We start from the raw sequence: 17,063 nt of genomic DNA on the forward strand, positions 1-17,063 counted from the left end.
TAAATTATTTGTATTTTGTGTAATGTAATATTATATATTTTTATTATGCATTTGTATAGTATATTATTATAATTATTTTTTATTGTTGTTGTCGTCGTTGTTATATACTTACATGGATAATTATAGTAACAGTTTAAAAAGTTCTAAATATGCTTAAATATTCATTGTATTTTACTCAATTTTCAGAACATATCGAATTAATTACATATTTATATTATGCTTTAAATCGTTTCTGTTTTGCACTCAATAGATAGCAATGCATACATTAATACCACTGGTTTACTGTCTAATTAATCGAAATTATTATTTATATTTTAGTTTGTATAATGTAATATTATAATGTATTTTGCTCCAGACCTATAGGTGGCAGTAAAATGGCAGCAAATGTTGCCCATGACACATGAGCAGTGGGCTTGTGTTTTGATTTCGGTGGCGACATGTTTTGCTGTTGTTGATTAAAAGTGTTGTTTTACTTTGTTTGTGCGTATCATTTACCCACATATCTGTCTCTTGCGTCGTAGTAAAGATGGACACGGACGAGGAGGGAGACAATAATGACTGGGATCGCAGCTTAGAGTCAGACATGCTGGAGACAGGTGGGTTCATAGCTGGACAACTATGTGAACTCCAGTATAAACATGTTAAAGTATTGCATGAGTATTATACCCAATATGTACTCAAGGCACACATGCTTGCTTAGTCTAAATGCACAGTTCAGTGTCTCATGACAGCTTTAGTTTGCTGTTACTGCAATATGAATAGACTGCATCTAACTGTGCTTATGTGATTTTTCATTTCAGAAGGAAGTATCACTGACAGAGTTGCTTCCACATCTCAAAGAGTGATTCTGCACTTTGACCTGGACTGCTTCTATGCACAAGTTGAGATGATCCGAAATCCAGCCCTCCGTACCAAACCCCTTGGTAAAACACCACAGAGTCTAAACTTTAAAAATTGATTCACTAAATATAAGATATACAACAAATAGGTCCTGGTGCAGTTACTGAGATAATACAGACAAAAACATATTAATTGTTCTACAAAACTAATGAAATCAAAAATATACAAATGTGCACAGTAAAGTAATAAATAGGTAAACTAACTACTAACTCATCAAAATACTAAACTCGTTCCTATCCGTCTGATATATGTAATGTCATATATGCCTCTGTCTACATCTTTGGTCTCTTTAGGGATACAGCAGAAATACATTATTGTGACATGTAATTATGTGGCGAGAGAATGTGGCGTGACCAAGCTGATGTCAGTGACTGATGCAGTGGAGAAATGCCCACAGCTGGTGCTAGTCAAAGGAGAAGATCTCACCCATTACAGAGAGATGTCCTACAAAGTCACTGGTAATTTTTTTTTTTGTAAAGTGTTTACATATTTTGTAAAGTGTATATATGTCTGTATTGTATACCTATATGTAATTATAATAACAATATATTATTCTATAATTACATTTAAAGCATTTTTGTGCTTTATATCTACATATAGTCAAACCAAAATCTTGAACATTTCATTCATTTATACAGTTTTTTCACTATAGTGTAAAAAAATGGTAATAAAATATGACAAGATCTCAGAGTTGGTGAGGTCAAAGTGTCTAAATAATTTTTGGTTCCAAATTTTTATCCATTTTAATGGTAGTCCACTGTTTGAAGAATTTTTGGGTATAATATGTCACAGTTTACTTGAAAAAATATCAATATAAAAATATAAAAAAAATGTCTGAATAATTTTTGGTTTCACTGTATGCAATTATAATAACAATGAATATATTATACTATAATTAAATTTAAAGTATTTATTTATTTATTTTTGCTTTATATTTGCATATTATATACACTATCATTCAAAAGTTTGGGGTCAGTAAGATTTTTTTCTTTTAAGATTTTAAAAAAGAAATTAATACTTTTACTCACTAAATTGTTCAAAAATGACAGTAAAGACATTTGTAATGTAATAAAAGATTTCTATTTAATTGATAATAAGAAATGTTGCTTGAGCACCAAATCAGTATATTAGAATGATTTCTTAAGAATCAAATGACTCTAAAGACTGGAGTAATTATGCTGAAAATTCAGCTTTGCATCACAGGAACCAATTCATTTTTAAAATATATACTAAAATAAAAAGCAGTTATTTTAAATTGTAATAATATTTCACAGTATTACTGTTTTACTATAGTTTTGATTAAAAAAATGCCACCTTGGTGAGCAAAAGAGACTTCTGTCAAAAGCATTAAAAGTTTTACCCATCCCAAACTTTTGAACTGAAGTGTATATTTGCACAATGCTAAGTTAAATATCAGATTTTTATGAGTTTGTTTGATATGTATTAAGGCATACAAGCCAAGCCTCTCTGTTTGAACTGCCTATAAACCAGATTTTGACATTAAATTTATCTGCCCAAGACTTGCTGATGTCATACTGCCCCCTAGTGGAGAGACTGGGCTTTGATGAAAACTTCATGGACGTTACAGAAATGGTGGAGAGAAGACTAAAGGAGACCCGTATTTCAGATCTCTCCTTCAGTGGACACATATATAAACATGAATGTGAGTCAGAGCACTACTTCAAGCAAATACTAACAGTTTAAAACCAGTGCTTATAGGCCATTGGTTACAGTTCTTGTCTCGTAGTTCAAATTTAGCTGTTTTCATACCCCATAAATGGCAGTTTATGAATCGGAAGTATTCAGCATACTCTTTTTCAAGTCAATGGGGAATTGCTAGAGATTTCTGGTCATAATAAACGGTCATGTTCATCTTCAGGTGTGGCAGTTGATGAGGAGAACGCCCGTCTGGCTGTTGGCTCTGTGATAGCAGCTGAGATGAGACAAGCCATCTTCAGCATGCTGGGACTAACGGGCTGTGCTGGCATCGCTAGCAACAAACTCTTGGCCAAGCTGGTGTCCGGCACCTTTAAACCCAACCAGCAAACTACCCTCCTGCCGTACAGCACTGCTGAGCTCATGAGCAGCCTTACAGGACTAATCAGAGTGCCTGGTAAGATGACACATAAGCTCACCCATCGCCTGCCATATACTGTTTATATTCTGTAAACATTGGCTGTGTTTACAGGGATTGGTTATAAGACACGTGAGAAGCTAAAGGCTCTGGGTCTGGTCAGTGTGAGAGATCTACAGTTATGTCCTCTGCCTGACCTGGTGAAGGAGTTTGGTGAAGTGACCGCTAAAAGGATTCAAAACCTCGCCTGTGGCATCGATGAGTCTCCAGTCATGCCGGCTGGTCCTCCTCAGGTATTCTCCATTATTATAGATCGTTCAGGCGTAGATTCAACAGAATGGAGGTCTTGATCATGCAACTTTTGAGGGTGTTATTATACATTGATTATACATTTTATATGCTGCATGAATGCTAAAATCATCTGTAAATTAAATTATATATTTCAGTCTCTCAGTGACGAGGACTCGTTCAAGAAAATTTCAACATTAGAGGAAGTTGTGAAGAAAACTGAGGAACTACTCACCAGCCTGACTGAGAGGTGAATATTATACTGTAAACTAAAACACAGTAGACATTTGTCTGGCATGTCTGTAGTTTGTTTCTCTGTTTGAAATCTCTTTAGGATGCACAAAGATGGCAGGCAGCCGCACACATTCAGACTAACGATTCGCCGATACACAGTCACTAATCGCTGGTTCAGTCGAGAGAGCCGACAGTGTCCTATACCCAACCACACCGGGCTCAAGATCATATGTGGTACAGTTCTGCTCTTTCGCAACTGTATAATGCCTTTACTGTATGTACACAAATTATTTCACAATTCAAACAAATTGCGATAAACAGCAGTGAGATGATTGTGACATCGCTAGATATTTTTGTTGTGCTGTACTGTTGTTATTCATAGTCACCTTTCTTTATCTTAGGAAACAGCGAGGCTGTGCCCCAGTTACTGTCACTGTCAGTGAAGCTCTTTCATAAAATGGTGGACACACGTGAACCGTTCCATCTGACCCTGCTGAATGTGTGTTTTAGTAACCTGCAGGCTAAAAGCTCCAACAAGAGCTCCATCGCCTCTTTCTTCACACAGAAATCTCCTACAACAACACAAATGACATCTCGACAGCAGGTCAGTACATATGATTTTCCTCATTTTATTATTTTATTATTTATTATTCGTTCTAATAAAACAATAAATATCTATGGAAGAGGATTAGGGCCAAGCAATAATAAAAAAAATAAAACCATCTCGAGATTAAACTTGTTAAATTTCGAGAAAAAACTTGTTAAATTTCGAGAAAAAACTTGTTAAATTTCGAGAAAAAAGTCGAGATAAAATGTTGAGAATAAAGTCATTAAACTATGAGAATAAAGTCATTAAATTACGAGAATAAAGTCATTAAATTACGAGAAAAAACAAATTCATAATTTAACGAATTTGTTCTTGTAATTTAACGTCTTTTTTCTCATAATTTAATGACTTTATTCTCAACATTTTATCTCGACTTTTTTCTCGAAATTTAACGTCATTTTTCTCATAATTTAACGAATTTGTTCTTGTAATTTAACGACTTTTTTCTCAAAATTTAACGAATTTGTTCTCGTAATTTAACGACTTTTTTCTCAAAATTTAACGACATTTTTCTCGTAATTTAACGTCTTTTTTCTCGTAATTTAATGACTTTATTCTCAACATTTTATCTCAACTTTTTTCTCGAATTTTAACATTTTTCTCATAATTTAACGAATTTGTTCTCGTAATTTAACGACTTTTTTCTCATAATTTAACGAATTTGTTCTCGTAATTTAACGACTTTTTTCTCATAATTTAACAAATTTGTTCTCGTAATTTAACGACTTTTTCTCATAATTTAACGAATTTGTTCTCGTAATTTAACGTCTTTTTTCTCATAATTTAATGACTTTATTCTCAACATTTTATCTCAACTTTTTTCTCGAAATTTAACGACATTTTTCTCATAATTGAACGAATTTGTTGTTGTAATTTAACGACTTTTTTCTCAAAATTTAACGAATTTGTTCTCGTAATTTAACGACTTTTTTCTCAAAATTTAACGACATTTTTCTCGTAATTTAACGTCTTTTTTCTCGTAATTTAATGACTTTATTCTCAACATTTTATCTCAACTTTTTTCTCGAATTTTAACATTTTTCTCATAATTTAACGAATTTGTTCTCGTAATTTAACGACTTTTTTCTCATAATTTAACGAATTTGTTCTCGTAATTTAACGACTTTTTTCTCATAATTTAATGACTTTATTCTCAACATTTTATCGCAACTTTTTTCTCGAAATTTAACGAGTTTTTTCTCGTAATTTAACGAGTTTATTCTCAACATTTTATCTCGACTTTTTTCTTGAAATTTAATGAGTTTTTTCTTGTAATTTAATGAGTTTATTCTCAACATTTTATTTTGACTTTTTTCTCGAAATTTACAACTTTAATCTCGAGATGGTTTTATTTTTTTATTATTGCTTGGCCCTAATCCTCTTCCGTAAATATCTGCATTTTTAACTATAAAATATATAAAATACAAAAAGTCTCACTGGCTTCAGTTTTCAGCAAAACTTATGGTAGTGCTTTCTGTTTTTCCAAATCCATCTCTGAACTTTAATGGGGCTTTATGAGTTTTAGAGATCTTAATAACTTTGATAAAATCTTATTAAGGACTATTTTTAATGATTCTGTTCACCTTTTATTTTAAATATTTATATGAAAATATACACTACTGTTCCGAAGTTTGGAACAGTAGAGTAATATATACTTTTTTTTAATGTTTTTGAAGTATTTTATGCTCAATCAAGGCTGCATTTATTTGATAAAAAAACAATAATATTGTGAAATATTATTAAAAATTAAAATAACTGTGTATTTTGTATATATTTTAAAATATAATTTATTTCTGTGGTGCAAAGCTGAATTTTCATCATTACTCCAGTCTTCAGTGTCACATGATCCTTCAGAAATCATTCTAATATTCTCATTTGGTACTTATAATTATAAATATTGAAAACTGTTGTACTGCTGAATAATTTTATTGTAATGCTAAATCATGTTGATTTTTATCAAAGAACAACATTTGTTTGGAATAAAATTGTTTTCTAACATTAAATGTCTTTACTGTCACTTTAGATTAATTTAATAACTCACCCCAACATTTTGAACGATAGTGTGTTATTTATATATTATATATTTATTCATTAATGAATAACTTACAGTTGCAGATGAGGTCTTGCTAACTGACAACTACATATTATACGCTAATTTAAGTCAGCAATAACTAAAAAAAAACAGCAAAAGTTAACAGAATCTGTCTTTTGCATTCACTAGGTGGAACCTGATCTCTGTGAGTCTGTTGCAAATTCCCAGTTTACTCAGGCAGATATTTTACATAAAGAAGATAAAACATGGAACAGCATGAAACCAATAAAACACACATCAATATCTCCAACCCAAGAATCACAATCACAGCCACCTTTAATCAACCCCAATTCTCCTAGGCAGCCTGTTTTTGAGCACTCACGAGTTACAAACATGAACACTAGAGAGTCTTGTATGAGCAACGTTCCAGAGGAGACATTGTGTTCCAAGCTGCCTCCAGGTGTCGATCCGGAAGTATTCAAACTCCTTCCTGACCACATTCAGATGGAGCTGATTTCCAGTTTTCAAAACGAAGACTCTGCACAGCTCATTTACGGACCCGCTGACACATCTTCTGAAGATGTTGACCCACCAGATCATTCCACGTTGGCCTTTAACCAACCAAGAACACCGGAACCCTGTGAGTCAACACTGAATTCTGCTTCTCATAACCCTGAACTCTACAAGACCTTGTCATCTGCTCAGTCCACCGTGGAATTACATTCTGGGCTCATCAAAGACACAGAAAGTCATGATACCCCACCCACCACTGAAGCACCACAGTCAGATATCCCTGCAAATGTGGACCCTTATGTATTCTCACAACTTCCTGCTGATGTGCAAAGGGAGTTACTGACAGAGTGGAAACAGCAGAGGCCGATCCTCAAAATCCCATCCAAACACTTGCATAAAACCTCCAATGCCAGAGACAAGAAGAACGCTGCTAAAGGCAGCCAGTGTAACAACATACTGAAATACTTCAAACCCAACTGAGGACAGAAACACTTAAGTGTGGTTGATAAAATCTTATTATTTTTTTTATAAATGCTAAAAATAAGTATGTAAACCATATATTTGCAATATAGTATATAGTACAGAAATATGTAAATTCTGTCATGATTTGCTCACCCTCATGACAAACCTGTATGACTTACTCCCAGGGGATGCTGGGAAACAAGGTCATCCTGGCTTGGATCAATTAGGGTGAGTAAATCATGACAGAATTTTCATTTTTCTGTGAACTATCACTTTAAGGATGTCAGATATGTTTTTATTTTGTTAATAAACTAAACAGTATATGTCTTTAAATAACCATTTTGATGAAGTCATTGAATACACAAGAACTGAACACTTTATGTTTACATATACAATAAAGTTATAATAATAGTATTTGCAATATTAAAATACTCTACTGTTCAAAAGTTTGGGCTCGGTAATGTTTAAATGTTTTTTAAGGAAGTCTCTGTGAAAGGCTGCTTTTATTTGATCAAAAATACAGTAAAAACCAATAATATTGTAAAGTATTATTACATTTTTAAATAGTTTTTAAAATTGGGAACCTTGAAAAAATGAAAAAGATTTCTCAGAACCTTCTTATTTTACTTATCCATTGAAAACATCATTTTGAAAAAACATATCCTTTTTTGCATTCATGGTTTATATTAAAGGTGCTAAAGAGGATGTTTTGTTTTATAAATTTTTGCAATATTACTTGAAACTGTCTTTACTAACTGATAAAAGACTATTTATTAGGTGCACTGAAAGGAATAATATTAATATACATCATCTGTGCACGAGGTAGGGCCTTAAAAACATCAGCCAATCGTTTACGCTATCATTGCGTAGCCGATTGGCCCTCTGGCTTGTCAATCACTGCCATGACGTTCCTTGTGAGAGACGTGCACGGCTGCGCTCCGGTAACTTTCCACACTCTACAGGCGCCGCATGCAATGTTTTTGTCAGGAGACAGGAGTAACAACTGCAGATTATGAGTTACCTGCGGTGAGTCTGACATAATGAATCCACTAACACGACACAGCGAATGCCGGTGGTAAACACTCGTGTTCCAATACTCGTGCACGAGTTTTGGGAGGCGTTCCCTTGAAATGAGCTGTGAAGGAGGGGGGTTTTTCTTACGCATGCGCTCATTTCAAAAACTCAGTAACAGTCTTTGGTTTCTCAGTCGACGAAAAGATCCTCTTTAGCACCTTTAAGCTTTCAATTTCATTCTACATTTTTTTTTATTTTGGGTAGAAGTCTTACCAGAAAATAATGGTTTAAACCATCATTGCAAAAAATAAATAAATATTGCATAATTAGGTCAATTTTAAGACCTTTATTTTATATATATATATATATATATATATATATATATATATATATATATAGTAAACAGAGATGTATCAATGCACGGGGTGTGAATGGAAGGAATAGAAGGGAGGAGTCAGTGTTAACCAGAATGAGATTTGACCACACAGGGTTAAATAAAACATTGTTTTTGTTAGGTAAAAGTAAATCAGATGAATGTATGGATGCAAAATCACAGAAAGTGCAGAACATATACTGTTGCATTGTAGGAAGAGAGAATAAGATTAAAGCAAAAGATAAGTCAGGAAGAAAATGGAACCTTGAGGGTGTTTTGGGAACAACAGGAGAAGGGGTAAAAGATGCACAGAATGCTGTTGTGGAATATCAGAAGGATAAAGGGGTATATTTTAGGATTTAGATCTTTTTTTTTTTGCTTGTAAAGTAGATTCATCGAGCTATAATCATGCTGCATACTTTGATACAGTAGGTGGCGGTATGCACCTGATAAGTCATGGTTGCAATCCGCCATAAAACTATAAGGAAGAAGAAGTAGTCTTTCGCCCCTTCCTCTTTCGCCCTCTCATCTCTCCGCCGCATCACCTTCCGGCACACCACATCACTATATTCAGTCTATTATAAGCTCTATCTGACCGCTGCATCCAGCATTTTCTCCATTGAACATCACCGGTATTCAGGTCGTCTTTCAGAATGAAAGGAGCGAAATTAGCCGTGGTTTTGAGCCTGTTTTTGGCCTTCGTCCTGCTGACTGAGGCTGCGCGAAGCAAGAGAGACTCTAGCAGCCAGAACAGCTTCAGGAGGGCGGCAAGCGGCTTCTACCAAACCCTCAGCAATATCTTCGGAGAGGAAAACATCAGAGCGCTGCACAAGGTACATGTAAGATCATGCGATATTGTCGTGCATCGCTTTGTTTGCAGGTGCATTAGATTAGAGCATACCGACATCACCACCTGTCAATGTCCGTGTTTCAACACCTAGTGAGCTGCCTACCTAGAGAGCATTCTGTGTAAGCGCATCGTTCTGTTTATGTAGGTCTCTTAGCAAGTATCGCTTTATAATAATAACAACTGAATAATAAATAAGTGATTATCCGATATTATATAACATCCGGCCAATAATAATTATAATTAATAAATTCGGTCAAATGCTTATGAGAATTAAATAATATATATATATATATATATATATATATATATATATATATATATATATATATATATATATATACAGAGAGAGAGAGAGAGAGAGAGAACTATGAGCTATTGAGCATGCTGTCTAGAGTGTTTAATTTTTATCTTTTTGAAGTTTATCATAGGCTAATGTGGCATGAATGACTTTCCTATAAATAGATGTATAGTTCTTTGACTTGCAGTTTTCTACATATTTGCAGATACAGGATCATTTATCTGTTGTGCATTACTAAATAGCCATAATTAAAAATGCAATGATAGATAATGGATAGTTACAGGTTTAAACTTAATAATGATTCTTTCTAAAAATTCAAGAGAAAAAAAATAAGAAAACAAAGCCTATATTTAGGACCATTACAGTTTATTTGCATTGTCACTTTTTTTTTCATGAAGGGTTAGGGCATTGCCCCCTCAGATCAGATTTGTGCTCCCTCAGCTTCAATTCATCCCCCTTCTCCCCTGAAACACGATCGATTTTAATCCTTTAACGTGTACAATCACACCGGTGTGATTATACTTTCAGTGCATCACTGCTAAATTCAAACCTGCTTTCGCGCTGCTGGCGCTGAGCCAGAGATGGACGCGCTCAGTGCTTTTCATATTTCACAACTATTCAGTGTTTTCAAACACATAATGTTTATTTGAGGTTTCAGACATTTATGAAGTACTAAGCTATATATAAAAAAGACATTTATAGTTTGTTAAATGCAAATTCCATACACTGATATGAAAGCTGCAATAATCCTTTCAATTATAATTTGACATAGTTTTTTATTCATATCAGATAGGCTACATTGCGTATTATGGCTGGGCGATATATCGCATGCGATTGTCACGCGCATTTCGTCAGTAAAGCCGGTTCCCTGATTAGCGCTAAATCGCCATCACCTGGTTTCAAATGGAGCGGCATTTAATAGACAGAGCCGTAGTTCACTGACAAGCTACGCAATATCGCGCTTATTATCGAAGGCGATTCATCTGCGATATGAACGTGATATTGCGTAGCTTGTCAGTGATCTAGGCCTCTGTCTATTAAATGGCGCTCCATTTGAAACCAGGTGATGGCGATTTAGCGCTAATCAGGGAACCGGCTTTACTGACGAAATTTACTGAACGAATATTTTGAAAAAATGAAAAACGAAATAAATGTGATACCTGTCATTATTGTCCGGCTCTTGCATCAGCATCATATGCATGCTTCGTGCTGCTCACATGTGCAGCTTTGGCCAATACTGAGCCGGCATTCAGATGTAAGTGTTGTCAAACAAAACAGAGGCTACCTAGACCCTCCCTCCTCCTCCTCCTCCCCCTCCCCTCCGTGCTTCCTGAAACAGTCATGAACGCGCATTTAAAATCATTCTTGTCGGTTATTGGCTGGAGCATGTTTATGATTCGTGGTCCAGGCTGCACCAGTTTGTTTTTATTGCCGTTTTTGGAGCTTGTGGCGACTACAGAGACCGTGTTTTTTTACAGTATGTTCAGGGGACAGGCAGCGAGCGGATAGTGAGGAGATGTTTGCTGTATGTGACAAAAAAATGTTTGGCCTAAAAACGCGTGACATCACTTAGAGCACCTTTAAATCATATGATATTAAATGTATTATATATATATATATATATATATATATATATATATATATATATATATATATATATTTTTTTTTTTTTTTTTTTTGTGCAGTTCTTCTCAAAAACTACAGAGAGGTTTGTTCATGGAGTCGATTCATTTTTGGACACTTTGTGGAAACTGTGGGTGGATCTGCTTGATGTTATGGGCATTGACTGTAAGTCTGGATCACACTTCCTACATTTTGTGTCATATTATGTCTCCAATATCATATCGTCACTGTTTGTGAATGATGCAAAAATCACGTCCTAAAGTTCTCTCCCATCTCTCTCTCCTCAGCCTCTAACCTGACTCACTACTTCAGCCCATCATCCGTGTCCAGTTCTCCTGCTCGCGCTCTCCTCCTGGTGGCAGCCTTGCTGGTGGCTTACTGGTTCCTGTCCTTGTTCCTGAGTGGCTTCTTTTACATCCTTCACGCGGTGTTCGGCCGTTTCTTCTGGCTGGCCCGCGTAGCGCTTTTCGCCCTCTCGTGCCTGTACATTCTGCAGAAATTTGAGGGCGACCCAGAGAAGGCGGTGCTGCCGCTGTGCTTCATCATGGCTGTGTACTTCATGACGGGACCGGTGGGAGCGTACTGGCGGAAAGGAGGCGGACCTGGAACTCTGGAGGAGAAGATCGACCAGCTCGATACCCAGATCCGCCTACTCAACATCCGCTTGAGCAGAGTGATTGAAAACCTAGAGCGCTCCAGTGACCAATGAAGTTTTTCCCCCCAGCCTAAGGGTTAGACCTTGGGTTTGTGGGATGGTATGAGAAGAAAAAAAGGTTGTTTTTTTTATTGTTTTTTTTTTTTTGTCCCCTTTTTCTCAGGATGTCCCAACATTTTAGTCAGGCAAGAATTGTATGTGACATATTGTATGGAAATTTGATAAATTCTCCAGTTGATATACCGAAATGAATCCATTATGTTCACCCTATTGTCGTAGAATGTATTATCAGTGTCCATTTCTACTGTAGCCGCCCATTTTTGAGTAAATATCAGGACTTTTTTTGTATACTGTGGGTCTGTGTGTGTCTGCAAGCCTTGAGTTGAGTGTGTTGTTCCATTGCATAGTGTTACGCCTTCTACATAAGCTTTTTTGGGCAATTTCTGTAAGTGTGTGTGTTATTTATGAATCAGGAAGGCAATGCAATTGAGAGTTGATTTCGAAACACTCAAAGTGTGAAGAATAGTCAGTATCACTGTATTTTTTTCATCTCTCCTTTGTCTCTTCTTGAGGTCACCAGAGGTTACTCTGAGTTCAGGACCGATCGGCACTATCAGGGATCGAGATGTATGTGGAAATCGCTTTCAGAAAGCAGCTAGTCATCAGATTCATGAGGATATCTGACCAGTGTTCCTGGCAGCAAAATAACAGTGCTGCAATCTGCACCAGTATCTCTGTCCAACTTCAGCTAAGAGAGAGAGATGTGCTTAAGATAAGTACGTACAGGGTAAAACCTGGTCATGCACTTTGTTCTCAGCATGAGATCATTTTTTCAGTTGTATGTACCATTTTAATACACTTCTAGAAAGGGATTGATTGAATAGCGTTTTAATCCCACTACATATTAGTGCTGCTTAGTGAATCATTTTTAAGAAAGTGGCCTATATGGTTTCGTCCACAGTGGCATTTTGTCTAGTTGAAATGCCTGTGCTAACTAATTGAACCTGTGTCCTATCTTCTCTGTTGCCTCTCATTCACTCTCATTCCTTTCTGCACTTGCAGTGCATTTATTCCACTTTTTTTTATTTGTTTGATTTGATTTTTTCATTCCACTTTTTTGATTTGTCATGTTTTTGCGCACTATGCTAAACCTTTGTAGCTAAAAACAATTTGCGTGTTTTTTTTAATATAATTTGAACATTTAATCTCTGCTTCATAGCTAAAAATTACTGTAATTTAACTTTTTATACTAAATTATTTTTAAGAGAATTTATGAATGGTCAGTGTTAAAGTATATTTTCATTCCATAATACACCTTCTTTTTTTCTTTTTTTTTACAAAATTAGAACTGCTGTTTTTAAAGTAAATACACTCTGGTTCAAAAGTTTGGAGTCAGTAATTTTTTTTTTTTTGTAAGAAATTATTATATAATATAATTATATAATAACTGTATTTTCCTTTTTGAAGTCATTTCAATCATATTTCAAGCAATTCAAAAGCATAATGGCGGACAGTGCGCATATGAAGGGTCTCAGCTGAAGGAAATAATCCATTATTTATTGGATTTAATATATCGGCCAAGTTTCTTATTGGGCCGATAATGAAAACATTAAAAATGAACATATACCAGTATGGTGGCCGATATATTGTGCATCCCTAAATTGTTGAATGCTGAACTTCATTTGAACTTTCTGTTCATCAAAGAATGCTGGAAAAAATGTATACCAGTTTCCACAAAAATATTAAGCAGCACAATTGTTTTCAACATTGATGATAATAGGAAATGTTTCCTGAGCACCAAATCAGCTTATTAGTATGATTTCTGGAGGATCATGTAACATTTGAAGACTGGAGAAAATTTAGCTTTGCCATCACAGGAAATTACATTTTAAAAAATATTAAAATAGAAAAATGTTTTTAAATATTTTATTGAAATAATATATCAAATTATTACTGTTTATACAGTATTTTTGGTCAAATAAATGCAACATTAAAAATTAGCCCCAAACTTTTGAATGGTAGTGGTGGTGTTTTTTTTTTTTTTTTTTTAAACTAAGAACATTTTGTTTTTTGTGTGTATCATATTGTAAAAGTGTTTATTTTCAAATCAATGTTATAATTTTTTTTGTTGTTGTTGTTAATTTCTGATGCAGCTAAATTATCATTTTTATATTAATGTATTTGTCTCCAGCCTGTAATTTTAAAGCTTTCATAAATTCAAAGTAAGAGTTTTGTGGCTTTTTGTCCCTGTGTCAGCATTGATGCCATCTTAACTCTTTTTTTTTTTTTTTTTTTTTTTTTTTAAACATTGACAAAATTCACTTTTAACAGAAACACACATTCAAAATGTATAGGCCAAAAATATTTATGACTCATCGTGCACTTCACTGATTTTAGATCTACTGTACTGTAACTCAAGCCTACTGGAAATCAGTGCATGCACCATTATCAAGAAGGCCCTTTTATCCTGTATGAATGTGTGAAGGATGTTACCTAGTTTATAAATCCTACAAAATAAGCACCAGCTTTTAAAGAATCTCCAAAAAGCAAACACACGCGTAATTGCAATGTACCAGCATTGTTGTAAAAGTACTGGGGACAACTAAGTATAATCACACATATACATGTTTCAGCAAACACTCATATATTTAAAATGGTCATGTGTACTTTGCATATCTGTGAATGAGAAGCCACAGTAATATACTGTGGAAAATAAGTTTTATTGTTTGCAGTGATGTCAAGCGTATGCCATGCAGCGTAAATGTGCTGAGTTTACTTGTAGAAATGTGTATGATGGATATTTTCCTACCCACACTGTGTTTCATAATTCATGTCGAGTCCTACATTTATTTGTGGAATCGTATGTATTTTGTTGTTACATCAAACATAAGGGAGATGTACTGACTCAATAACTGCAAAGACCCAGTTCTCTCTCACATTGTCTCTCCTGTTGACTGCGCCAGTGCCAATTATTGTGTGTTGAGGTTTTTGCCTCATTAACTGATTTGTATTAGAAAGCACTGAATCAGGTTTGCTTTTTGTACTGTATAATTTTTCATAAGAGTTGTTCACCTGCAATGTTGCTTGCTGTGGTATTATTTGCGCTGTCTGTAACATTTTTGTTTATGAAACTTAAATGATTTTCTCTAAGATTAAACGATGGTACAAAAATGATTTAATAAACGTAGTATACAATTTGACCAACAAGTCTGGGGAATTCGTTTTTGTTTTATTTATGAAGATATTGACAATAATGGCATCATTTATATTTGCTCAAATTACAGTTTGAGCTTTTTGAACGTTCATGAAGAAGTTGCTTCACCTCATAATTTGAATTTAGGAGGTTATGTGTGATGCAACAGATACTTGTTCAAGCATTGCTTCATTTGTCTGTTCCAATAGCCTCATATGAACTCTCTAAAGCTCTAGTAAGTGTCTGGAGAGGGTTAAATCATGTCTGGTCTTTAAGCAGACATCCTAAAGGTGCATGTGCAGTTCGGATGTTAAGGAGTTCTGTTTGCGTTGCAAAAATGGTTTGTGAGACAATCAGTGATGTTGAAGTCCGTCCAACAGATCAAACGCACAAATGAACATGAACTCGTTGATAACCCAACGACCCCTTGTGACGTTAGCTATACTTGGCATTTGATTTTGCTATCCTCGTGCAATTTAACACAACTGTCACTCAGGTGAAGGTTCCTAAAAATTCTGTCTTTTTTTTTCTCTTCTCTTTTTCAGTTTGCATTGTCATAGACACTCTGGATTTTCTTGCATGTTGTTTCGTTTTGTTCAGCCAGATGCATCTCTTGTATCCCTGTGAGGGCTGATCCAAATGCTGTCTAAAAGGCTTATGTAATATATAATGATCAAAAGGAGGACACCCATATTTGACTTGTATGTAATGTTGTACATGGTTGCTTTTTTATTTGTTGTGCCCAGAGGGTGCAGACTTGACCCCATTCCCATTCCTTTTATGAAATCACATTCTTAAAGGGATAGTTCACCCAAAAATGAAAATTCTGTCATTTACTCATCCTTAATTTGTTCCAAACCTGCATACATTTCTTTTTTTCTGTTGAACACAAAGGAAGATATTTGGAAGAATGTTTGTAACCAAGCAGATCTTGCCCCCATTGACTACCATAATATTTTTTTTCCTACTATGGTAATCAGTGGGGGGCGAGATCTTCTTGGTTACAAACATTCTTCCAAATATCTTCCTTTGTGTACAGCTCCTTTTCAGTCCTACTAAGGCAGACAGACAGACAGACAGACAGATAGATAGATAGATAGATAGATAGATAGATAGATAGATAGATAGATAGATAGATAGATAGATAGATAGATAGATAGATAGATAGATAGATAGATAGATAGATAGATCAGACGGATAGATAGACAGACAGACAGACAGACAGACAGATAGATAGATAGATAGATAGATAGATAGATAGATAGATAGATAGATAGATAGACAGACAGACAGACAGACAGACAGACAGATAGATAGATAGATAGATAGATAGATAGATAGATAGCGGTGTAGGGGGTAAAGCTTACGACATTATTAAATCAATGTATTCGAACAACAAATGTGCAATACGAATTGGCAACAAACATACAGAATTCTTCACCCAGAAGACAGGAGTGCGGCAGGGCTGTAGCCTGAGTCCAACGCTGTTCAACATTTACATTAATGAACTTGCGGTGCAGCTGGAACGGTCTACAGCTCCCGGACTCACTCTACAAGACAAGAACATCAAGCTCTTGCTGTATGCAGATGATCTGGTGCTGCTGTCACCCACTGCACAGGGACTACAGCAGCACCTGGACCTGCTGGACGACTACTGCCAGAACTGGGCCCTGGCAGTAAACCTCAAGAAGACCAGCGTTATGGTCTTCCAGAAAAAGCCCAGATGTCAGGAACACAGATATCAGTTCAGTGTAGGCAGCACCGCCCTAGAACACACGATGCAGTACACTTACCTCGGTCTGATCATCACTGCATCGGGGAGTTTCAGTATGGCAGTGAATGCTCTCAAAGATAAAGCTCGAAGAGCTCTATACGCCATCAAGAAAAGATTCCAAAACATTGATTTACCAATTCCAATCTGGTGTAAAATCTTTGATAGTGTGATTC

General features: G+C 35.3%; 2 protein-coding genes across 3 annotated transcripts; both read left to right on the forward strand.

Annotated features, from left to right (window-relative positions):
• Positions 1-369: 369 nt before the first annotated feature.
• On the forward strand, positions 370-7,446 carry poli (polymerase (DNA directed) iota). 2 transcript variants are annotated; one of them, XR_007184638.1, is made up of 11 exons: positions 370-596; positions 801-923; positions 1,194-1,358; positions 2,420-2,563; positions 2,780-3,013; positions 3,089-3,267; positions 3,421-3,512; positions 3,597-3,730; positions 3,898-4,100; positions 6,325-7,234; positions 7,359-7,446. XR_007184638.1 is itself a non-coding variant. In XM_048188667.1 (10 exons), exons 1-10 carry the CDS (start codon positions 527-529, stop codon positions 7,126-7,128), a joined length of 2,148 nt encoding a protein of 715 aa, XP_048044624.1. In that variant the 5' UTR covers positions 370-526; the 3' UTR covers positions 7,129-7,446. The 2 variants fall into 2 exon arrangements, 1 of the variants encoding a protein (XP_048044624.1); XM_048188667.1 differs by having other exon boundaries at positions 6,325-7,446.
• Positions 7,447-8,973: 1,527 nt separating this feature from the next.
• Positions 8,974-13,326, forward strand: LOC125267225 (bri3 binding protein). The gene is made up of 3 exons (XM_048188668.1): positions 8,974-9,330; positions 11,331-11,433; positions 11,556-13,326. The coding sequence occupies exons 1-3, from the start codon at positions 9,151-9,153 to the stop codon at positions 11,975-11,977; spliced, it is 705 nt and encodes a 234-aa protein (XP_048044625.1). The 5' UTR covers positions 8,974-9,150; the 3' UTR covers positions 11,978-13,326.
• The last annotated feature ends 3,737 nt before the right edge of the window (positions 13,327-17,063 follow it).

This window comes from Megalobrama amblycephala, linkage group LG4 (genome assembly GCF_018812025.1).
Source record: "Megalobrama amblycephala isolate DHTTF-2021 linkage group LG4, ASM1881202v1, whole genome shotgun sequence".
NCBI lineage: Eukaryota > Metazoa > Chordata > Actinopteri > Cypriniformes > Xenocyprididae > Megalobrama > Megalobrama amblycephala.